Raw genomic sequence first — 24,494 nt, forward strand, 5'->3', positions numbered from 1 at the left:
TCTGAGCAGCTGATTAGTTTCCCATAGGTTAATGAAGTTGTACTGGAATAAAATTTCATAGATTTGTTTGACCTTTACATAGTGAGAATAGGATATGGTAGTTTAAATAGGGCTGATGGATAAAATACTGCATGACTGAGATGGAAGGTGTATTAAACAAATGTAATGATGCGCATGGGTGCAGTTTTGAGTAAGGTGTCTGAGGCTCATGTATGGAAAGTAACGAAGTAGCCTTGGGTACAAAGACCTGTGCTAACCTAGTAGTGGGGATGTGTGTGTCAGTGGATTGTGTGTGCTGTGTTCTTCTTAGGGCGATGCCAGACCGCTTAACACCCTTAACCTCTGAAACTGTGGCCGTAAGTCCAAGCTCTTAGGTTTGTGATAGATGCATCTATGAAATTTAAATCATTAGATAACTGTTGAATTAAATCTTGGAGATCAGGACAGTCTCCCTAGCCCGAGGTTTAAATCAGGAACAATCAAGCCTATCCACGTGAGACTGAAGACTTACAGTCTCTCTGGCATCACTACTAGTTCCCATCTAGCAGCATGGAAAAAGTTTGGAAAATTCCATATTTAATATTGCTTCTACTTTCTACATGTTTGAAAGGATAAATCCCAACAGTTGAGTTCATTTTCCTTTTAAAGGCTTTGCCCACTAGTAGAAGAGCTGCCTTAAAATACCTAGGCAGATTTTTTCTGTTAGCTTAGATAGTAGTCAAACTCATTTAATATTGACAGTAGAGTGTTGCCATACCTATTCATGGTATTGCCTGGCAAGCTTTCTGACCATCAGCTTTGTTACATGAATCATTCACTGAGAAGGGAAAGTCATTGCAAACACAAAGTAGAATATATTAATAGACAAATTATCCGGAAATCTCTAGTGTTGTTAGTTGAAACTGCATGTTCTAGTTAATATAAAAACTATGCATTAGAACTGCGCTAAATGTAAAACTATTTTCTGTAAAAAGGTCTGTTAAGCAAACCAGTAGTAAATGGGATTGTCTGCTAAGCTGCAGCTTTCAATATGGAGTGCTGTTACGTAGGCTGTCCTCACTCTCCTTTGGTATACAGGATTCTCTATTTGATCAGGTCCTTCAGACTTCTCTAGACTTTGCTATGTCTGTACAAAGTACTGATAATGATAGAGGATTCCAGTATTTAGTATCATGTTAAATTCTTCTGTAAGTATGCTGAGCAAATAATGTTTGTCCTGTGGGATCCTGGGTAATCGAGGGTTTATTGACCCATCCAAAGAATTGCCTGAGAACCAGCCTATGTATTCAAATAAATGCTTGTGTGAAGTATCTCATTTCTTAAGCAATTTAATGAGAAACTTATTTCTTATTTTTTTGCAGAGTCTGTGTCCGTTCCCGTTGTTGGGATGCATGTATGGTTGTAGATGGAGGAACATCTTTTGAGTTTAACGATGGGGCAATAGCTTCAATATTGATTGATACAGAGGATGCACTATGCACTGTTCTGCTGGAAGAATGAAGGACCCTAATGTGTTTTCTGTTGAAACAATTCTGGATTCAGAAGGGGAACTCCTGGAGGTAGACAGCACGTCACAATGCTGCATTAAGTTGGAAGTTAGCTTTTTTTGGATGCAAGAGCATTTGAAAGAAGCTTGAGACGCTTCTCATTCCTTGGGATGGGGAAATCTTAGAAACCTGATACGTAAGCTGTTTTGCATCTGGTGTAAAAGAAATGTATCAGAAGTCTTACTTATAACTTCAGTGAAAATTGACACTTCTCACCTGTAAGGCAAACATGAAAGAGCATCTTTTTAATCTTAGGTAGATGGGTTCAGGTATTAAGTCAGCATTAAAATATTCAGATGTACAGTTTTTTAATAGCAGTCTGGGACTGATGAAACTAAACACCTTCATACATACACTTTTGTAGAAAAGCTGACTGTCAGGATTGAGTGACTTGATGCAAGGATCCATAGATTTTTGGTGAATTCTGATACTGACCTAACAGAAATGGAAATGTGAACTTTTTATATGCTTTTCAAAAATTTTGCAACTATGTAGTTTTCATATAACTTGTGACAGATCTTTTGGCTCTGCCACTATTTTTTTCCTACTGTATAATTTGCATTAAAACTTTTGTCTGGTTTGATTTCTAGAAGCTCTATTCACATATCTTGAATGAGTTAGCTCTCACCTTTGCTTTTGGATAGCGACTTGAAACCTAAGGGTGTTCTTAAGCCCTTTAATGGGAATACATTACTTCAGTATACTTTATATAGTTAATGTATGCTCCTTCAGTGAATGGAGTAACTGGCTTGCAGGTGTTCAGTCACAGTAGCTTATGTAGCTATCACTAAAAAAGGCCTTGGTAAATAAAATGGTTTGGAATTGTGGCTTCTGAGCTGCTTTGTTGCTATAGAAGAATGAGATGTGCTAGGTGCTAGTAGTTGGAGTACAGGTTAACACCTACGTGTTTCCCTGTTTTTCAAGTATGAGTTTTTAACTACCACATAAAATGCTTCCTTTCCCAACCCCATGCTGAATTCTACTGGTTCAATTGGCAGCAAATTACCGCTAACTTCCTGTGCTTCTGATTACATATCTGTTGGGTAAACAAGTTTTTAATACAGGAAAAAATAAGCTCTATGATTATACAAGAGGGAAGTGACTTTTAAATAATGTTTTGGAGAAACTGTGAACTTTGACTGCTCTTGGAAGTTCATGCTGATTAACGCATACAGGAGAGGGCAGAATTTGAGAAAATGAATTTGCTATAGCTGGAACTCTTCTGGTACATGACTTGAAACAGTTTTTTCTGTCTACTACAGATCTATTTCCAGAAGGGAGATTCACTCAAACTACTTCTGAGTGAGGAGACTTTTGTAACAGATGTTCTTAGGTCTAATGGAAATATTCTACAGTGTGGTCAATCAGTGTATTTATTGCCAATCACAAAAATGTAAAGTGATTTTTATAGGTGGAGGAAGCAGATAAAGGGTTTCTCTCTGCTAGTTCAGTTTTTCTTTTTTTCTTTTTTTCTTCCTCCGGAGTTCACTCTGAAACAGAATTGAGAGGAAAAGGATTTGCCAAAACCATTGAATTCTAGAAAAATGGGATACTGATACAGCCTTTTCAATAAGCTATCACTGTTTTCTGCACATTTCATCTTCTAAGTGTGCTGGGGATTGAAGTGTTATTTACAATATCTGTTTGAGTTATCTGGATTGTAGACAGGAAGGAGAAAATCGAAGTAGTCATATTCTTTAGAAACTTTTTAAGTTCAGGAAACTATGAGAATAAAGGTCTTCTGTATGTCTAAAGTATCTGCGAAACTACTCTAAAGATGTGAAAGACTAATACTTCTTTAGAAAGTAGGCTGCACAGAAACTAGGGAATTAGTTATTCCTAATCCATCTATAACCAGATAAATGATGGTTTATATGCCTCTGTCTAGTATCCCAGTCAACATGCTGTTTAAAAAAAAAAAAAAAAAAAAAAGTGAAATGAATTTAGGACTTCCTAGGACTTTGCCACTAACTGTTAGAGCAGGGGCTTATTTGGGATTAAATATTCAGGTACTTAGTGTCCTTGAATACCTGCACAGATTAAAATTTATGGCAGAAGTTCTGTTCCCTACTTATTCAGAGACGTTTGTGTGCTGTAATGTTTAAATGGAGACTGAGTAGGGTGTCATCCTCTGAAACCTGTCATTCCTTATTTTGAATGCTGAGACCAAAAGGCAGTGTTTTCAAGTCCTACAGAGACCCTAAGTTTGATCTGGTTTAAGGCCAGAGGGTTTAGGATTTAGTAGGTGATTTCAGTTAAGTTCCTAACCATTATTGAGCGAAATGGAAACACGACCTACTCATGAGTGGCCTCTACTGGCTTTGTGTCTGTATTTAATTGCACTTCTGTTGAAGCATTTACTGGTGAATGCTTGATTCAAATGACGACGATGGGTCAGAGATCTGTAACAGATAATCAGTAAGCAGAGCTAGCTTCTAATAAGGAACCATAAAATCCTTTTTAAGAATCCTTTATTACAAAGGAGTACAGTACAGACAGTCTACCTGATAGGCAGTGTTCTGTGATAGGACTGAGCATTGGTTTAACACTGATTTGATCTGCCTAGTCTGGCAGTCGATCAACTCTGTCTCTCTTCTACCTGCTGATTCAGATCCCTGGTCTGTTTTCATCTAGTGCCAGTCCATACTTCTGTGTTCTGCTAAAATAAACCTGTAATTCTTTGCTTTTTTAAGTGGTGTTTATACATTATGTAATAAAATTAAAGTGTAATAGATGTTTGAAATGATCTTGTGCTTTAACTTTTTAAAATGTTTCATGTATTCAGCTGCCTTTAACTTACAATGTAGTTTTTCTATAATAGTTTCTACGTCTTTAAGCTTTCTCTTTCTGTAAGTAAAATGCAGAGGTTTATCTAACTTGTTTCTGTGGAGTTCAGTATTTTTTTGCTTGGGGCTACCACATAAAAAATTCTTCAGTTAGTTAGAAAAATGTCAATGCATCTTACCCAGAGGATTTGCATTATGTCTGGTATAGCTACCATCATAACCAATAAACCTGCGATACAGATGTGTGTACTGTGCCAGCATTTAATGATACTTCAGAAAAAGTTCAAAAGCTAAAGCCATACCGCTGCCCCAGTTCTGCATTTTTTTAAAGCGATATACAGTCTATTAAATACTAAGTGCATTGGTGATGGTACCCTTTCTTTTTAAGCCATCATTGTTTATTCATTGCTTGGACAAATATTTCTGCTTTTCTTTACACATGCCACAAAGCTGGTGTCAAATCACCAAAACGTTGTCCCATCCCTCAGTCATTACAGGTACAGTATAGTAACTTTGTAGGTCTTTATTTAAATACAAGAGACTCATGTGGTTACATTGTGTTGAGGGAGAAGAATTTACAGCAGTGCTGTGCTGCCAGCTCAAGGGTTTTTTTCCTTGGTAAGCAGATTCATGCCATGAATTAAGACTGCAAATTGTGAAGTAGTAGAGTATCCAACAGCCTCCAAATTCCTACTGCTTCCCCACTCCAACCTTTCACAGGGTAATTTGCCCATAACTCTTTTGTAAGGATTACAAGCTGTCTAACAATCCTACATTCTCGCTGCAGCTCACCTCAACTATCCATGAATAAATTTACCACCTGCCTATTACACTCATTGGAATGAGGACAGTGTGTTTGCAGTCACTGGTACATCATGACCACAAGGTGCAAGTTTCATGCCAGGAAGCTAATGCCTGCGTGTGGTAGAATGCCACAAATTTGCTTATTCAGGAGGACACCAATGATAGAGCCAGATCAAAGTTTTATTTGATGTAATTGCCTCTCCTTATCCTTAGGTGTTTTTTTTGAACAATTATTTAGCTTTTCATACCTGACTCCCTAATTAAAAAAAAAAAAAAAAGCTACAACAGTGCTGATTAGTGTTACAGATACAAGAAGTGGAATGATACTAAAAACTTAAGCTATTTAAAAAAAAGCATTGTTCCTCAATAGCACCAAAGAGTTTCTTCCTTTCACTGCTCTTTTATGCTACAGTCCCAGGTATGGTTTTGTTGTTGGTCTGAGATCTAGAACCACATGAGCACTCCCTCCTGCAATATTTTTTGCTATTCCACTGATCACTGTTTTAAGATCTTATTCATTAAAGAAAATGATAGTTTTTGTATGATGTTTTAGCTGAGAAGAGAGAACATTTCCCAATTCAGGCTTCCTGAAGCTTGCAGAAGCCAGAAGAAACGACATGAAGTTTCTGTAACGTTTAGTCAGAAAATATGGCAAGAAATGATGAAACAATTGAAACCTATTTTATAATAAACAGCTGTAAAAGTAGAGATGGTGGCTATCACGTTCTACATTCTGCTACTAACCAGGAATTCTAAAAATAGGAGTTACTTTTGTGGCTTGCTAAAGAAAGGTGTTACAGTAGCTCCTTTACACTACTTCAAACTTGTACAGTACTCAGCTGCCTCACAGCTGTGTTTATGTAGATTTCCCTTCCCATGCTCCCTTATTGTTTCCAGTGAAGTTCAGTGAATTCAGAAGCATCTGGAGCCCAAGGTGACTCTTCTGTCCTTACAAACAGTAGGTAGCCTATCATCTAACTGTATATCTTGTTTAATTAAGAATTCGGATAGGTTTAATACCCTTAGTCAGTTTGAGCTCTGCAAACCCAAACCGAGCCTTATTAAGATATCTAGCAACTCTGTGAGCCTTTTGAAGAATAGCAGATTTGGAAGAGTTAAACAAAACCACCTTTAGAACACCTTAGAGCAAAGAAAGCTGCATCACAATCTGCAACAGTTTCCAGAGGTTGACAAAATTTAATTATGATTTTCACAAATATTTTAAAAAGCTGTCCTAAAAAAAGGGGCTTTAAAAAAAAAGAAGTCTCTACAGCTTACTCACATCAGAATTCTAAAAGCTTTAAGTAAAAAAATACTGTAAAAATATTTATGAAACTACATTAAGGTATAAGACCAAGGATTAAAGGTCCTCCAGCACTGCCTTCTCAGGGAGCCTCACTATACCCAGCATGTCCATAGCATCCAGTGAATCGCACACGATTATAAACTGCTAGGATTTCTCAGTGTCAATCTGCATTTGATGCCCCAAATTTCATGGTTCTTTTTACTGCCAACAGTTGGCCTTGCAATAGCTGTAAAATGTGAACAATTGATCTTCATATCAGGAAGTGCTTCCTTGAGAATCTGCAGGGAGTTATCAGTCACTATTCCAAATACCTGAAGAGTCTTTAATGAAGGAATTTCACCAAGTTCTCTAGAAAAAGAGCAATAAGAAGTCAGGTCAGTCATTAGCCTGCAAGTGTGGTTTTTTTTTTTTTTTGGGCGATCTGTATCCAACCTAGCTAAATACACTTGAACTAAATTTTTCACAATAAGGCAAGTAATTACTTGGGATAAACGTCCTTTCCTACTTTTAAAAAGTACCCATTTAACTGAAACCAAGTTCTCTGTGCTAGTAGTTCAGGAAAACAAGATTAATTGCTAAGCCACTAACTAGATATAGAAAGCTGAAGAAAAAAAGTATTTTTTATATATATTATACACACACACACATTTTTATATATATATATGAGGGTTAAATTGCTTCTTGCTGTTCCTTCTCACAAAAGTAAAAAATAAACTGGCTCCTCCTCTTTCATTTCTCCAGACTTACTTACTTACTTAAATATTTAGAACAAGTGGAAGGAATTGACTCGGACAAAATTTCAACACATGGCTTGCTTACAGTACAGAAGCCACTGGGGATTGTCAATGTCCAATTTGTCATGATGTTTTTGATAAGCAGCCAGCCCCAGCTTCTTCATCGCTTAATGTTTGCCCAGTAATCATGTGACCTATGTATCTGCCTGCATGTATAAACAAATATTAGATGAAATCAGAAGGCAAAGATACAGGCTACACAAGCTATCACCATGACAGCACACAGTGCCACAGTAAAGGTTTTTTCCGATTCCCATTTTGATAGTCCTTTTTTTCAAAGGGAATTGCTATTGCTCTTACTGTTGAGGACAGTAAGTCTTACAAAAACAATTTTTGTAAGAAAGACTGACATCCTTGCCCAGAGCCCCCACAGGCTGCAACAGCTTGGTCCCACCAAGTAAAGAATCTGGGTTTTATAACTAACTTCTTCAGCTCAGTTATCTAATCCTCTTCCGAGGCTCTGTAAACAAGCATTTACAGCGCTATTAGGGCACAATAAGCTTTTCTAACCTTCCTGCCTTCATCTCAGGGGGCTTAAAAATGCAAGAAAGAAAAAAAAAAGACACTTTCCCCATCCCCCCAAAAAAAACCAAACACAAAAAAACAGAAAGAAAGTAAACATAGCCTGTGGCAATTATTCTTATTCAGAGCTCTGGGGATGGTGGTCAAGGGTCTGGGGGCCCAAGTTGTTTTCTCCTCAGTCTTGCCAGTTAGGAAGAAGGATGAGAGGAGGAGTAAACGGATTCTCCAAGTAAACAACTGGCTGCGCCGCTGCTTTTAGCAAAAGGGTTTTGGTTTCTATAACTGTGGGACCTTGTTTGAAGCCTGACAACTGACTGGGAGAGATGGAAGCCACCTCACTAAATGGGGTACATGTGACCGACTTTGCCAATAGCTTGGCCAGTCTGGTAAGGAGAGCTTTAAACTAGGAAAGATGGGGGAAGGGGAGTGTTTGTTATAGAGACCACTGAGATAGCAAAATAGGGCTCAAATGAGGATACCTCCAGCAAGTGCGTGCAGCCAAGGAAGGGCCTACAAGACATGACTACAGGGTATCCTCTTGCATCCCTCCTGGGAAATCTGGCATGCTCGAATACCTCTCTGAAATGCCTGTACACCAATGCACGCAGCATGGGGAATAAAGGGGAAGAATTAGAGATCTGCGTGCAGTCGCAGGGCCATGATCTCGTTGCAACTACAGAGACTTGGTGGGACAGCTCACATGACTGGAATGTTGTCATGAATGGCTATATGCTTTTTAGGAAAGACAGGCTAGGAAGGTGAGGTGGTGGAGTTGCTCTTTATGTGAGAGAACACTTGGAGTTGTACGGAGCTCTGCCTCAGGGTGGATGATGAGTGGGTCAAGAGCTTATGGGCAAGGATTAAAGGGCAGACTAATAAGGGTGACACTGGTGTAGGTGTTTGTTTGCTGCAGGCCACCAGATCAGGAGGAGGAAGTAGAAGAGGCCTTTTAAAGAAAGACAGATGGAAGTAGCCTCATGATCACAGGCCCTAGTTCTCATGGGGGACTTCAACCACCCTGACATCTCCTGGAGGAACAACACAGCAAGGCACAAAACAAGCCAGGAGGTTCCTGGAAAGCACTGATGATAACTTTCTGGCACGGGTGATGGAGGAGCCAACAAGGAGAGGTGGACCCTGTACTAACGAACAAACAAGGAAGGACTGGTTGGAGATGTGAAGGTTGGGGGCAGCCTTGGCTGCCGTGACCAGGAGATGGTGGAGTTCAGGCTCCTGCAAGGAGGAAGCAGGGCAATAAGTAGGATCGCAACCCTGAACTTCAGGAGAGCAAACTTTGGCCTCTTCAGGGACCTTCTCGGAAGAATCCCATGGGATCAGGCCCTAGAAGGAAAGGGGATCCAAGAGAGCTGGTTAATGGTCAAGGCTCACTTCCTCCAGGCTCAAGAACAGTGCATCCCTATGAGCAAGAAGTCGAGCAAAGGGGGCAGGAGACCTGCATGGATGAACAAGGAACTCCTGACAAAACACAAACATAAGCAGGAGGTGTACAGGAGGTGGAAGCAGGGACAGGCCACTTGGGATGAATATAAGGATGTTGTCAGAGCATGCAGAGATGCGACAAGGCAGGCCAAGGTCCATTTGGCATTAAATCTGGCAAGGGACGTCAAGGACAACAAGAAGGGGTTCTTCAAATACATCAAGAGCAAAAGGAAGACTAGGGAAAACGTGGGCCCGCTGCTGAATGGGGGGGCGGGTGCCCTGGTAACAAAGGATATAGAGATGGCAGAGTTATTGAATGCTGCCTTTGCTTCAGTCTTCACTGCTAAGGCCAGTCCTCAGGAATTCCAGACCCTAGGGACAAGAGAGGAAGTCTGGAGAAAGGAAGACTCTCCCTTGGTGGAGGAGGATCAGGTTAGAGATCTTTTGTCCAAACTGGACATCCATAAATCCCATGGGCCCCGATGGGATGCACCCACGAGTGCTGAGGGAGCTGGCGGATGTTATCGCTAGGCCTCTCTCCATCATCTTGGAAAGGTCCTGGAGATCAGGAGAGGTGCCTGAGGACTGGAAGAAAGCCACTGTCCCTCCAGCCTTCAAAAAGGGCAAGGAGGAGGAGCCAGGAAACTACAGGCCTGTCAGCCTCACCTCCATCCCTGGAAAGGTGATGGAACAGCTCCTCCTGGAGGTCATCACTAAGCACGTGGAGGACGAGAAGGTGATCAGGAGTAGTCAGCACGGATTCACCAAAGGGAAATCATGCTTGACCAACCTGATAGCCTTCTATGACGGGATGACTGGCTGGGTAGACGAGGGCAGAGCAGTGGATGTTGTCTGCCTGGACTTCAGCAAGGCTTTGGACACTGTCTCCCATCACATCCTCCTAGGTAAGCTCAGGAAGTGCGGGCTAGATGAGTGGACAGTGAGGTGGATTGAGAACTGGCTAAATGGCAGAGCTCAGAGAGTTGTGATTAGCAGCACGGAGTCTAGTGGAGGCCTGTATCTAGTGGCGTCCCCCAGGAGTCAAGACTGGGTCCAGTCTTGTTTAACTTATTCATCAGTGACCTCGAAGAAGGGACAGAGTGCACCCTCAGCAAGTTTGCTGCTGACAATACAAAACTGGGGGGAGTGGCTGATATACCAGAGGGCTGTGCTGCCCTTCAGAGGGACCTGGACAGGCTGGAGAGCTGGGCGGAGAGGAACCTCCTGAAGTTCAACAAAGGCAAGTGCAGGATCCTGCACCTGGGGAGGAATAATCCCATGCAGCAGTACAGGCTGGGGGTTGACCTGCTGGAAAGCAGCTCTGCAGAGAAGGATCTGGGAGTCTTGGACAACAAGTTAAGCATGAGCCAGCAATGTGGCCTTGTGGCCAAGAAGACCAATGGTCCCCTGGGGTGCATGAGGCAGAGTGTTGCCAGCAAGTTGAGGGAGGCGATCCTCACCCTCAGCTCAGCCCTGGTGAGGCCTCACCTGGAGTCCTGTGTCCAGTTCTGGGCCCCCCAATACAAGAGAGACATGAAGCTCCTGGAGCGAGTCCAGCGGAGGGCTACAAAGATGATGAGGGGACTGGAGCATCTCTCCTATGAGGAAAGGCTGAGAGAGCTGGGACTTTTCAGCCTGGAGAAGACTGAGGGGGGATCTGATCAATGTTTATAAGTAGCTGAAGGGAAGGTGTTGAGAGGATGGGGCCAGACTCTTCTCCGTGCTGCGCAGTGACAGGACGAGAGGCAACGGGCACAACCTGAAACACAGGAAGTTCGGTGTGAACATGAGGAAAAACTTCTTGACTGTGAGGGTGACTGAGCACTGGAACAGGTTGCCAAAAGAGGTTGTGGAGTCTCCTTCCCTGGAGATATTCAAAAGCCGTCTGAACACACGATCCTGGGCAACGTGCTCTAGAGGACCCTGCTTGAGCAGGGGGGTTGGACTAGATGATCTCCAGAGGTCCCTTCCAACCTCAACCGTTCTGTGAATGTTCCTGCTGCTAGTTGACAGTATTTCTGTAATCACCTGAATCTCCAGAGGATCCCTGAGGTACTGGAGACCTCCAGTTGGAATAATGCCACTATCCTAGGCCAGTTGTATCCTCTGCATCCTTGCTTTAGGCAAATATGAGCCATTTCAGCAGTACATAACATTCCTGCTCATGAAACAGTCCTCAATTGTGCAAGCTCTCACAGTCAGTAAGAAAAGGATAAAAACGACAACCAGAGGGATGTAGAATAGACTTGATAACACTGAGGACTGGGTGAACAGAAAGCTCACAAAATTCAAAAGAAATGAAAAGTCCTGCACCCAGGGTGGAACAACCCTAAGTGCACCAGAGCAGGCTGGGAACCACCTGGCTGAGCTGCAGCCCGGATGGGCGCTATGAGGAACACCACACTGAATAGCAGCCAACAGAGCACACTCTCCTTGTGAGTAACCCAAGCTGAACATGTTAAGTGTGGCCAGTGAATTCAGAGGAGTTATCCCCCTTTCCACTGGTGAGGCCATAGTCAACTGGACACTTATGGCTGGTTTTAGGCTCCTCTTCCCTGCTCCCCTCCCCAGTCATACTAAGAAACTGGAGGAAAGGACGCACAGGACCTAGGACACGAGAAGCTTAGGAAGCAGGGCTTTGCTCTGGCAAAGAGGTGAAGGAGTGAACTAACTGCAGCCTACAGTTACTTGACAGCTACAAAGAGGACAGAGCCAAATTCTTCCTGATAGTGTCAGACATATGATAAGAAGCAATGGCCTCAAGCTGTGCCTTGGGAGGTTCAGACCGTGTATTAAGAAAAACTTTTTACAGGAAAGTTAGTGAAGCACTGAAACAGAAAGACCTTATGAGATCTCCATCCTTGGAAGTTTGCAAGATTTGCCAGACAGAGCCATGGCTGATGGTGTTACTCTCACTCTAAATGGCATTTCTAAGTACCTGCTTCTTGCAATATGGCTCATATCAACTTATTGTAACAGAGAGCAGCTGTGACAGCAGGAAGGGAATGAACATCTTTTTGAACATCTTTGAGGCAGGCCACACACACCAAATAGCTAGGGAAGGGGAACAAGAAGGAAGTACAGTGTGCAAGGCAGGTTGAAGGAGCTCTGTAAAAAACACTCACCTGCTGAAAAAAAACTCTTTAAAAAAAAAAAAAAAGCATACATGAATAGGGGATTCCTCACAGGATAGGGAAAGAAAGAAGCAAGAGAAAGCTGTGTAGACTGTTTTAAAACATAAAGAGTTGTGGAAATGTGGATCAGTGCCTGATCTAAGAGTGGGAAAACTGCATCCTTCCAGGCTTCATGGTCAAATCAAAGCCTGATACTTGAAAGCATGCACTTACAAACCCCAAACAGGATAGAGATGCACAGCTATAACAACAAATAGCATAAAAACCCCACAAGCAAGTAACTCTAAATCCTTGTTTCAATGGCAACCACTAACTGAGAGGCACGCAGAAGCAGAGGAATATGCACAGATCAGCTGTTCAGTGAGTACTATCCACCCTGTTAACTTTTCCAGATGACTTCACCTTCTATTGCTCCATAATTAACAGCTGTATTGAAACATATTTGACCAAGCAGATGCCAGAAGCTTCCCCAGTAGCTTACACTTTCTAACTTGAGCACCTGCATTTACACCCATACACACTTGCATAATACTGACACTAATACTAGTCAGTGGCAGGACTGGGACCTCGAGCTCTACCCGAGATTAACAAATACCAGTAGTACAATGTCATTAAGGGGAGACGACTCACATGCTGAGCAGCGAGTTTCATGCATATAGGCTCACATCACAGAGAGATTCACAGCCACCTTTGGTTACAGTCCAGATTCTGGAAGGGGCATGCTCTGGTAGTCAGAGTTCTTTTACCTCTATCCTTTATTCCTAATTCCTCACACCAGGAAGTTTTTCAAAACAGTACTTGCAATTTTTAAGCCTAAAATAAAGTAGGTTTAGTACAGTGTACCCTCTCTGTGAGCAGTGAGCCAAAGCCTTTCAGAGATTACTTACACTAAGGCAGCAGGCGATATCTGGTAACATCGGCTAAGACACAGATGCTGTAGGAAGATGAGTTGATGAAAATATTGGAAGCACTCAGGCTTCAACATCACGCTGTCACTGTACATGAGAGCACATGAATTAGAGGCTGTCCTTTAAGTACAAAGAAGCAGCAAATTTGATATTTCCAAAATTCAAGCTGGAAAGTTTAATAAATGTCAACTTCTTTTTCCACCATTTAAGTGCTTTCTTGCTCAATACGGAAACGACCTATTTGTAAAGTGCGTGGCGGGGGAGAAGGGAGGGTGTTGATTTTTGTTGAAGGGGAAGTGAAGCAGCAGCTCCTCTGGATGCAGATGTTCTGCAGCAGATTTCAGGTCACGCAAGACAATTGTTTTACACTTGGCGATTTCAAAAGATTTTAGTTGACTAGCTTAAAAACAAAATACACTTTTTATGATTTTATGGCCATGTTACAAGTTTGTATCGGAGCTGAACTAGGGGGCAAGGCTCGTAAGCTGTATGTTAAAAGTTTTCTTCTTCTCTACCTGCTGACTACTATCACTTTCTGCGTGACAAATCCTTTGTGTATTTAACATATATGCCCAGGTGGCAAAGAAATCTTCACACAATGTTACCTGCTCCAACTTGAGTCATGCAAAACAGGAAAGCTTCTGTAGGTTTAGCTGAGAAACTGCTTTCTGGCTGTGCAATCCTACTCAATTATGCATTATTGCTCTAGCAACTGCTCAGCAGTAGAATGAGAAATCCCCTGAACCGTAAAATTTTAAATACTAGCTGCACAGGGTTTCTTACCTTAGATCTAAATGGACAAGAGAAGGACATCTTTCCACCAGTGTCTTAACATCTGAAAAGAGGTCGCATAGAGTCAGCACATTTTTCAGTAACAAGTAAGACATGCTTTAGAACAGAGTATTTCAAACTCCATGTATTTATGTTCATTTATATCTTCCCTACTGGAACCCCACATCTGAAACCCATTTTTTCAAAGAGATTCATACTGCAGATTTAAGACAGAGTCTACCTATGGAGATACTGCACAGGGACTGTTTTTAATCCTATGGCCAAACAGATGGAGTTAGTCCAAAGAACTGTACCTAGAAGTCAGGTGCATCAGGAACTTAGCAAGCAAGCAACTCGAAAGTCGCTGATGTAGAAATCCACTAGACACAGTTGTTCTGAGATGCCTAAAGTATGTTACATGTAGTGAAAGCTACTTCTGTACCAGAAATTTTCAACACTTCAAATACCTTTTTATGCTTAAAATTACATCAATATACTTAAAATATGTCAATTTTTTCAAATGTCTTCATTTTCACCCCTGCAAAGGGAAGTTCTCTCTCATGACAGAAAGTTACGGATTTCCTGATTTAAATTTTAAGTTGCTGGGAGCTTTTGTCATTGTCTACAAATAGCATAGAATACCCTATCAGACAGCATCTAAAAGGCTGCTATCAGGAAGCTGAATATCAACATCCAAGAGAAAACGTTGGTATTTCAGAGTTCACGTGCGAAAAATAAAGATAATAATGCCTAAACGATGATGATTAGTAAACTGTGCTCCAATCTTATGCCTTATAAATTGTATTGAAACACTAAATTTTCTTACAGAAGGTGTTTGCAAACAAGACCACACGATCTCTCTATTGATCAGACCAACACAAGCTTCGAAATTCCTTGGCAAAGAGGCCAACTGATTTGGAGGAATAGATTAGGTATTGTGTTTGTTTACAGTTTTGGGGCTGAGATACAAAGCAGAATGGTGTATTTCTCCACAAGGGGAATGCAAGCGAGGTCTGTGTGAGATTTAAACAGATCAAAGAGGGAACACAGCTTGTATGTAGAGACTTCACTGCTTGTCAGTCAACGCCCTATTGTCACATTTGCTCATTGAGATAATTCATTTCTCTTCACCATCACAGCCCTTTCATCCTTTATCTATGCTTTTGTCCATTTTGCTGTGCCCTTTCCCCAGCTCTAGATTCCTATACATTTTCTGTGACCTAGCAACTTCTAGTAGCTTACCCTCCAAAAAGTATCAGCAAGCAAACAGTTAATGTTAATTGCTGAAGCTGGATTATTTGCTTTCTCAGTTGACATAAAATCAAATTAACTCATATCAAAAAAAGTTTTCTGTAGAATATCATGCCAGGCTGAAACTCAAGTAGCTATTTCATCTGTTCACTTTCAGAAGACACTTTCAGCAACCACAAGAGCAGAAGCCTTAATTTAAGAAGGCTCCAAGAACTGAGCTCCCTCTTGTATATCTGGAGGGCCAATACACAGCCCACAGTGGAACATCTGACCCAGTGGATCTTGCTTGCAGAACTCGCTTCAGAAGTGTGGGCTACACCTCCAACTGAAGATCAAATGAGCTCTCACCTGCCTGTTTTTAAACTGAGAGACAACAAATTACCTCACCCCTCATGGCTGAGCAGGAGAGAGGAATAAGATCCTGTGACAGCAAGAACATCACATTACACTGAGCAGAAGAGCACTGTTACTGCATCATGTTTCTACTATACGCAGCAGATGCCAGCCAGAAGAAAATAAAAAGCCTGATTTGCTGTTTAGCTCAACAAATCAGCTGATACTTAAAACCCAACACGTCTTTTCCCTCATAATGGAATAAAGGTTTGCCATGTTGCTGTTTACCTGATATCTGCAGATTCTGTCTGTATCCACTTAAATTTAGTTGGGTTACTTTTGGAGTAACATGACTGACTGCTGCTTTGACGTGGGCGGCTGTGAAGTCACACCAGGACAAGTTCAGCTCCTCCAATCTATACAAAAATGAACAGAGGGTTGTTTGGAAGCATGAATGAAATACAATTTTCTGCCTTAAAAGTTATCACTGAATTAGATAAATATCAGAATTCAAACTGAAATACATCTACTACCAAGTTGCTTTTGATGATTCTAAACTTGACTCTTACAATAACTAAGCACTGGAGCAGGTTGCACGGAGAGGCTGTGGAATCTCTGTCCTTGGAAAGTTTCACGATCCGACCAGCGAAAGCTCTGAGCAACCTGGTTGGTGTTGAGTTCAGACCCTGCTCTGGGCAGAGGGCTGAAGTGACCTCCCAAGGCCCCTGAATGATTCCATATTTTAGGAAGTGAAATGGCTGTCTCAGGAGACTGCCAAAAGCAGAGATTGTCTTTTCATCTTGTTTCCCATTGGTGACCTGAAACAGTTCCTACTGAATAGGTGTTCACATTTGGAGGAACAAAAGACCATTGGCTATCCATTATTAGTGTTGGCCAGGTGACCAATTAATCTTAATTAGTATAAAATGTTTTACAGTTTTATGTAAGTATTGGTCATGTTGTGACCCTAACCCTCCTCATATGCTTGACTACCTATAGCTTATCACCATTCAGGGGCTGGGACAAAGTCGTGCGTGCGTGCGTGGTGTGTGTGTGTGCAGGCACTGTAGATATAACCAGAGGACAAAGAGTAAACAGCACAACTGGAGCCTATAGATGGTAATCTCTGTGTAAACAAAAAGGCAAATTGTTACAGCAGTGAGGTGCTCTCTCTCCCCCACAGAACATCCAAGGAGAACACATAATGGTGAAGCCAACACATGCACATACTATACGGCTTCTGCTCTGTTGCTAAAAAACTAGGTCCACATTGCCACTAACATTCCTAGCCCAGATCAGGTTTTCTGAGTGTTATGCACAGTGCAGAGTCAGCCACTCCCTAAAGAGCTTATGATCCAAGTAATCAGACCAAGCAATAGAAAGCATTATCTGCCCATGAGGAGAGGCAGAGAAAGATTAAGACTTTGTCTGCCCACAAATTTTCAGCAGTTTGATTCAACACATGTTTTTGCAGAAGCAAAGATTAAGTAGTTTGTCCAGCATCTCACAGGAAGTCAGCAGAAAGACCAGAATATAAATCCCGGATCTACTGGGGCCCAATTCAATGATTTCCCGCCAGCAGATGGTTTAATCCCCAGAGCTGTCCATCTGAACACAGCACTTCATAAAGCAGAAGGTCATTATAGATTACTGAAGGATTATTTTAACATGGACGGAACTGCATGATGTTTTCTGTCACCCATGCTGTACCCTCTATATAAAGGGAGATCTCAGACTCCACTTTCCAGTTCCAAAATGCACACTTTCCCTTTGCGAGGATGACATATTGCTTTCACTGAGAAAATTCAAATTTACAAGATAATCAAATTTACAAGGTATGTAAATGCATTTTATCCACCAACAAGACTTTATTTTCCCTGTTAAAGAAGAAAGTACCTTGATGGAAACAAATTATCTGACTATTCAGCTAATAATAAACTGTTAGGCATCTGGGAACACAATCAGGCTTCTAAAAGAGATACTAAGAGATAAGTACAATTGGGCTGCCCATGCAACAAAAAAGAAAGAAAGAAGAAAAGGAAGGGGGAAGGAAGAAGGGGGAAGAAGAGGGAGAAAAAAATAGAGAAGATAATTTCTCTCAGGAATAGCAGTAAGCAGGAATAGCTTACTCAGAACAGCTGCTCAACATCAACTCCAGGCTTTCTGCAGAGAACCCTGAGCACCCACAGAGATTTAGTCGTATTAAACTGGGATTCTGAGCAATGCTCCTGTAGGGAAGAAAAAAGAAAGTCAGATGAAACTTAAGTGTCAGGCCACCACTTGCATTGCTAGGATGTGTGATTATTTTTAAGAGCTAAGAGTCTAGGCTCAGAATTATTTGTTAAAGATGCAACACTACCTGGCTGGTAAACTGACCAACCTTAAGAGTCGCTAAGGATGTAGACTCCGTACTTGCTGCATCACAGAACAACTTGGAAAGGAATATTTGCCTGTTTACCTGATGATCCTGACAAGTCCGCATATTTATAAAATGCTAAGTTTAAAAGGAAACAGAATTTCTTTTTGCCTTCTGCTGTTGTAAGGCAATAAACAAACCCCATGGCTTATTAGAAGTGACTGTACCTCTACAAAAGACCGAGTAATCACCCCATTTCTGAAGTCATCTCCCTGTAAGATGGAGGTCGTTCCAGCACAAAACACACGTTCAAGTAGCATCCTCCTGAACGCATTCATTTACAAGACTAGAGCAGATGTGCACTTGGCCAAACCTGGAAAAAATCCTCTACTCGATATCTATAATTTGTCCGTAAGGCAATCAACTTCTGTACTCCATGACTAATTTGTACCCAGTTTTCAGATACCTTTTTCTGGCATCAAAAACCAAACCATATTGGTTTATTTGTGCTTTGTTTTTTTTTTTTCCCCTGGAGTGAGGAAAGTGTCAAAAAACTCAGAAGTAGAAAGCAAGACATCCAGAATATCTGCCCTCTGACCTGGGGTCCCTGGCACCTCCCAGTCACCTGACATGATTAAGTAAGAGGCTGATTGCACACACATCAGTATCTTTCCAGTTTAACCAAACACCATCTCATCTGCCTGACAGAAATTTTAGTTTTCCACATACTCAGAGAGAAGGTCAACAAAGCAGTGAGAAATGGTGCAGAAGCACACAGAGCACCTAGCGGGGCAGTGCTGGGACCTCTTAAAATTGAAAGGGATATGTGCGCTCTGGGAGCACAGAAATGGGAAAATAAAAGCTGCTTTGCTGTGCATAATAAGCTTGGCTGTGGGAACAGCCAAGGGACACGCATACTCTACGGAGATGAGCAGTTTCTCTAGGCTACTGTTATTCTGGAGAATGAGAGAAACTCTTCTAGAAGGGTGTTGCCTTCACATCTCACCTCTTTGAGGATAGCGAGGAAAGAGGCAGCCCATGGAGCCTGCCAGCTAATTCTGTTCCTTGCCTAAAACCAGGCATTGCAAAAGATTCCCAGAATGCACAACTCTCAACTGCCTAATTTCACTAGCCTGCAAAAAACAGTGGCACCAAACAGAGAGTATTTATTGAATATTCCTGAACATGTCACTCACTTGATGATGTCATCAGAAAGCACTAGCCCTTCCAGGCTGAGGTTCTGTAGTCTCTCACATCGACAAAGGATACTCTGCAGATCTGCAACAGACACCGTACAGTTCGACAAATCCATATGTTGAACCCTGAGAGGTCTAAAAAGGAAAAAGGTGGATTACTAAAAAGACAACTCCAAAAAACAACTCCAAAATTCCACATAACATAAATATCTCTACTGCAACACATGCATGCAAAGTTTGAAGAAATTAACTGTGCGGTTGTACCTTAAAGGAACGCTGGATCTTATACTAAGCTCATTGGATCTACTACTAAGCCACCAGCCAAAGCTGCTGAACTCTTAACTTCAGGGTGCATAAACATAAGAATCATCACAAGAGCAGCAAGCCTATCCTGCTGGACTTAAACCATTTTTTTAAGCATCCCATATGTCTGACAAGTCTTGCTTCTAAAATAAAGAACTAAATTTCAAGTAGACAACAGTGCTCAAATTATACTTTCAAAAACTACAGTAACTTGCTTTAAAATAACTGACTGATGAATGCAAATCCTCTTATTTCAACACATGCCTAACCAGTGATCAGCTCATCCACACTTCACTGAGACATCATAAATGCTGCTACTGGTGGAGATTTTAAACAAAAATACACAGAAAAACAGTGAAGACTGTATGAGATTAATCGTTTCAGGATCCAGAACATAGAGGAAGCCTCACTTGCTGGTTTTAAACAACGGATTCCCAATACAGGATCTTGGGCAGCGGAATACAGTAACACCTGCAGGCAACAACTGGCCAATCACTCCCGGCAGCAGATTTCTGCCAGTCAGATCAAGAGTCTGCCAGAGAGATTCATCAAACCTAGGGAATAGAATTTTACCTGTTAGTGAGTAATCAAGGGTCAGAACTACGAGTACCACAACAGAAAGCTTTCAATGGCACGAAAGACTGAGGGAAAGCATATTAAATGCATTCAATAAAATTAATAACACTAAAATATTTGAGTCATCTCTTAAATACACATATATAATCCACACGCAATATCAACTGATTTACAGATGAAAACAAGACGAGAACCAGCCCATTCAACAATCTATGGAAGCAAATTTCTTCTTAGCACCAAGCAACGAAAAGCAATACTTACGAGAGACGACGCCATCTCTTGCAAATCAAGGAAACTTTTAGCAAGTCATTTAGGGGCAAATACGCAAAGATTGCCAATAGCAATTCATCCGGAAGTGCATCCCAAGAAACACCTTGAAGGAAAGAACAAACACGTTCGTTAGAGCTGGTTCATTTTTGCCTGCTGATCAGAAGCCCTCTTTGGCTTTGTCATTAAAGGTTCAATAAGCAAGTCTTTCTCCAGGCTATACATACACCAAACCACTGCTCAGCCCCCTTTCATCTTTTCATTATAGATAGATGTTATTACCATTTTTGCCTAGGTGTGACAGGTGAATCCAGAATTTCATATAGCATTAACTTGGTATATATCCTGAAGCTACGGAAAAATAATTTTCCTGAAAAACAACTACAATCTTCATTCATACACTCATTTGGGAAGCAAGAGCATCTCAGTTACTTCCTCTGTAATTCTCGCTAACGCTCATACACTTCCTCGCATGCAGGAGGGGAAAGGCAAGTCAAAAAGGCAGCCTCAAAAATCTGGTATTGGACTTGTTTCTTCTTTCCCTGCTAACATGCCCATCCTATCCACGCACATGAGGCTCCCAGAAGAGAGTGCAAGGTGAACTTTCACACAGGTCACAGGAGAACTCGGTACGGCAAAGTGCCCCTTAAAACGCGCACGCTGACCACTGCTCCCCAAGAATTATCCGAAAGGACGTGGTGTGGTCCCAGCTTCTCAGGGACAGGTAAAGGGCTCCAGAAGGTGTTGCCATTCACTTGGGAAAGAAGCTCAAGAACAGATGCCTACGACCCAGCAGGTCTCACGCCCCCTCTGAAAGCAAGGCTGCCTGAGGACATTCCCACCTTTCACATGACAGCCTTGTCTCTGGAGAACTGTTTCTCTCTTTTGCATTAAACAATCGTGGCACAGACTGAAAAAACATTCTGACATCAGTGACAGGAACCCAGCAACCCTTCGCCCTCTCCTCATGTGCCCCAGCACTGCAGGTTACAGCCCTGCTCTTTCCCCGATTGTCCCTTTCTGGCCCGGGAGCCCTAAGCCCTTTGCTGCACCTTCCTCGTAGCCCTCTAGCAGGGTCTCCTGAGCTGTTCACAGTCCAGCTCCACCAGGAGGTCCCACCCTCTGGCATTCCTCACAGCCTGCCAACTCGGAGGCGTGCATCCGAGTCCCTTTGGGCTCCAGGACCCAGCCTCCTCTTTCCTACAGGATTATACAAAAACCCAGCTTCAAGGTTTTTAAGTTATTTGGGAGACAGCAGCACCAACAGCTCAACTTCACCAGGGAGTCCCAGGTGTGTTTTCTGAGGAGCCTGGCCCCACTTGCTGTGTGGTGAAACATCTCTAAGAACGGGTCCTCCGGGCAGAGTAACAGAAAAAACTCAGGGCCAGGCTGGGCCAAGGTGAGGTGCAAAGTCCCCAGCAGCAAGTAGGGAGATGCAGGGAGACGCAGCACGGACTACAGGCACGCAGACACAAACTAGCAAGGCTAGGCAGGGGCTAAGCGTGGCAGATGGGGATCACAGCTTTGGACTCAGACACACCTCTTCTGTTTAAGCCCTGTTTTATGTAAACCATTGTCAGCCGGAGCCCAAAAGGCCTAGAAATTATACTTTGCTGAGACAGAGTAGAGGGAAAAAAGAAAAAGACAAAAAGAAAGAACAAAGCACTAATGACTTATGACGCCTGCTTTCCATCATTATCACAGGCCAGAAGAAACCCGGGCCAGCACGACACTACCTGACTCTGCCTCTCGAAGCAGCCGAGGCCTGCGCACAATGACAAAGTCCTTTTCCTTCTCCTTCACCTTCTGCCGCTTCTGAGGAGGACAGGGCGACACCAGCAGATCCTGCGGGGTGTTTTCGTTGCCCAGCTTGTCCTTCTTGAGGACGGACACTCCCATGCCCGAGAGGAACTCCGAGGTCTTGCTGGAGTCCCAGTCCCACGTGAAGCTCGTGGACACATTGCTGCTGGAAGACGGGATTTCCTGGAGATGTTTTCTGAAGACACAGCAAAAAAACCCCACGTTCACTGAAAACCCCACGTTCACTGAAAAGTTTCCGCCCTACCGACACTAAACGCAAAAGACGACAGAAAGCCTCCTCGCGCTGCGACAGGTCACGGGAAGGACTAACCCGAACCCCACGCAGCGGGGGGGGGGGGGGGGGGCGGGGGGGGCGGGAGGGAGGAATAAGTTGAATTAAAAGTGGCGTTTTGCCCTGTCGGGGGGACGCTAACAACCCTTCGGTAAGAAAACACGCACAATCAGGAAGCTACAGTAGTGGGGGGGGGGAGGGGGGACGGACCGACACAACGGTGATGGGCGCTGGGGAGGAGGGACAAAGCCGGGGGCCAGGCTGCGGCACCGAGACCCGTTTGGGAGCGGGCACGGGCGGGAAGCCGGGGACTCCTGGGCCCGCGGGGGGGTCCTGAGCCCGTGGGGGGGGGGGCTGCGCGTGGGGCGCTCCCGCCCTGCCATCCTCCGCCCCCCACCGCCCCCGGCCCCGCGCGCGAGCGCGGCGGGACCCGCGGCGCCCCGCGGCTGCACGCCCCGCTCCCGCAGCCCCCTCCGGACCCGCGCACCCCCATCCCCGCTGCCCACGCACGCTCCCCCCGAGGACTCCCGCACACGCCGGGCACCACGCGGCTCTCCCGCGCTTCCCCAACCCCCCAGCGCGGACCGCGTTTTGGGCAGCAGCTGCTCCCCGTTCCCGTTTCCCCCCCCCACCCCGCACCTGTGCATGGCGGCGGCGGGTTGCGCGTGCAGCGGGCGGCCCCGCGCGCGCGCGCCGCCGGGCAGCCGCTCCGCGCCTGGCGGCAGCCTCCGTCCCGCCACGCGCGCGCGCGCGGGCGCGGGGCTCCCCGGAGCCGGCCGGAAGCCGGGTTGGCGCCCGCCGCAAAGCCTCTCGGGAGCTGTAGTTCGCCGCCCGCACACCTTCCCCTCCACGTCGTGGGGGGGGGGGGGGAATGGGTGGCCGTACCCACAGTACCTTGCGCCGCCTCCCGGGCGGGGGCGATGACGACGACGACAACGACGACGGCGACAGTGGCGGCGGCGGCGGTCGGTTGGCGAAGGGGAAATGTCGGCGGCCGCCGCGACCCAGAGGCAGCAGGGTTCGGCCGCCGTCGCCTTCCGCTTGGCGATCTGAGCTCTCGTGGGGAGGCCGCCGGCGGCGGGGGGAGAGGATGGAGGGTGGCGGAGCTCCGCGAGGGACTCGCTGCTGAGCTGGCGGCTCCACTCGAGGTGAGCGGCCGGCGCGGCCCGGGGCACCGGCAGCGCGGCGACACGGGCCCGGGGCGGGGGAAGGTGCCGCGGTGCCGGGCCGGGCCGAGCGCGGCGCCGTCGGGAGGGGCCGCCCAGCCCGGTCGCGCTGCCCCCGGCGGCCTCCGCGCCGGGCGTGAGCCGGGTCGGAAGCGCGGAGCCGCCGGACACCCTGAGGGCGGCCCGGGGGGTGAAGGGGAAGGGAGGAATCGGTGTGGTCCTTTTTTTTGTCGTTAGCCCCTAGTTTTCCTCTTCTTTCAGAGATGCTAAGTGCATACGTTTTAAGGCATGTATATCGATTTTGTTTTAATTTATGCAAAGCTAGAGTGCATTCTGTGTGGTCAGTGAATGTAAAGTGATCTGCTTTAACGGCTTTAGCATGCAGTGGCAGTGTCTGGTTTGGAAGACCAGAATCCTCGTGTTGGTGACATGTTACCTTGAAAGGTTTTCCTGCCTTTGCGGCAGTCCCTTCGCTGTGGGCATATGGAATTGAGGGGCTCTGCCTGTATTTTCTGGTCATATCACTAACCACACCTGTTTAAAATCGGTGTGGCCTTTTCACATAAGGCTTCAGACTTTTGCCAGACCTTCTTCCAGTAATGCAGTTCTTCATCCACGATAACCAGATTGCATGTTTTGAAATTGGTGGGGATGGAAAATTAATTCTGAACACACCTACAACTCCACCCTTAGCAACTTGCTCATAAATGCTATCCCTTGTTTACCCCATAATGACGGAGAGACATGCCTGCAAAACTGGAGATGGTAATGGAGAGTATGTCAAATCATGCACAGCTATTAAGTTGGATAGTCAGTGATGTGACTCAAATTGGCATTCATATAATCTTTAAGGATAACTTAGCGTTAGCCATTTCCAATTTTAGCTGAAGTCATGGAATGGTTCTCTAAAGTTTATTTGGAGATAATCAAATGATAGTTTCT

General features: G+C 44.3%; 3 protein-coding genes across 8 annotated transcripts in view; 2 read left to right on the forward strand and 1 right to left on the reverse strand.

Moving 5' to 3' along the window:
• The window catches only part of LOC104147786 (NAD kinase 2, mitochondrial), a 38,780-nt gene extending 34,206 nt beyond the window's left edge, over window positions 1–4,574 (forward strand). For all 4 annotated transcript variants that reach the window (XM_068928570.1, XM_068928572.1, XM_068928569.1 and 1 more), the window contains one exon: window positions 1,362–4,574. In XM_068928570.1, the coding sequence (XP_068784671.1) occupies window positions 1,362–1,500 (139 nt within the window). In that variant the 3' untranslated portion in view covers window positions 1,501–4,574. The remainder of the gene's footprint in view (window positions 1–1,361) is intronic.
• LOC138064744 (S-phase kinase-associated protein 2-like) lies at window positions 3,461–23,623 on the reverse strand. Of its 3 annotated transcripts, none has more exons than XM_068928577.1 (10): window positions 23,281–23,623; window positions 22,031–22,290; window positions 20,289–20,400; window positions 19,862–20,005; window positions 19,149–19,283; window positions 17,726–17,824; window positions 15,885–16,012; window positions 14,025–14,076; window positions 13,221–13,328; window positions 3,461–6,791 (listed from the first exon to the last, which is right to left on the reverse strand). In XM_068928577.1, exons 2-10 carry the CDS (start codon window positions 22,191–22,193, stop codon window positions 6,578–6,580), a joined length of 1,155 nt encoding a protein of 384 aa, XP_068784678.1. In that variant the 5' UTR covers window positions 22,194–22,290; window positions 23,281–23,623; the 3' UTR covers window positions 3,461–6,577. The 3 variants fall into 3 exon arrangements, with proteins under 3 accessions (XP_068784678.1, XP_068784677.1, XP_068784679.1); XM_068928576.1 differs by lacking the exon at window positions 23,281–23,623 and adding an exon at window positions 23,026–23,136; XM_068928578.1 differs by lacking the exons at window positions 3,461–6,791; window positions 23,281–23,623 and adding exons at window positions 10,693–10,958; window positions 23,026–23,130.
• Window positions 23,284–24,494, forward strand: part of LOC104147785 (G-protein coupled receptor-associated protein LMBRD2) — a 32,389-nt gene continuing 31,178 nt past the window's right edge. The window contains exon 1 of the mRNA XM_068928567.1: window positions 23,284–23,534. The gene's annotated coding sequence lies outside the window, so the exon portion shown is untranslated. The remainder of the gene's footprint in view (window positions 23,535–24,494) is intronic.

The sequence above is a fragment of the Struthio camelus genome, chromosome Z (assembly GCF_040807025.1).
Source record: "Struthio camelus isolate bStrCam1 chromosome Z, bStrCam1.hap1, whole genome shotgun sequence".
NCBI lineage: Eukaryota > Metazoa > Chordata > Aves > Struthioniformes > Struthionidae > Struthio > Struthio camelus.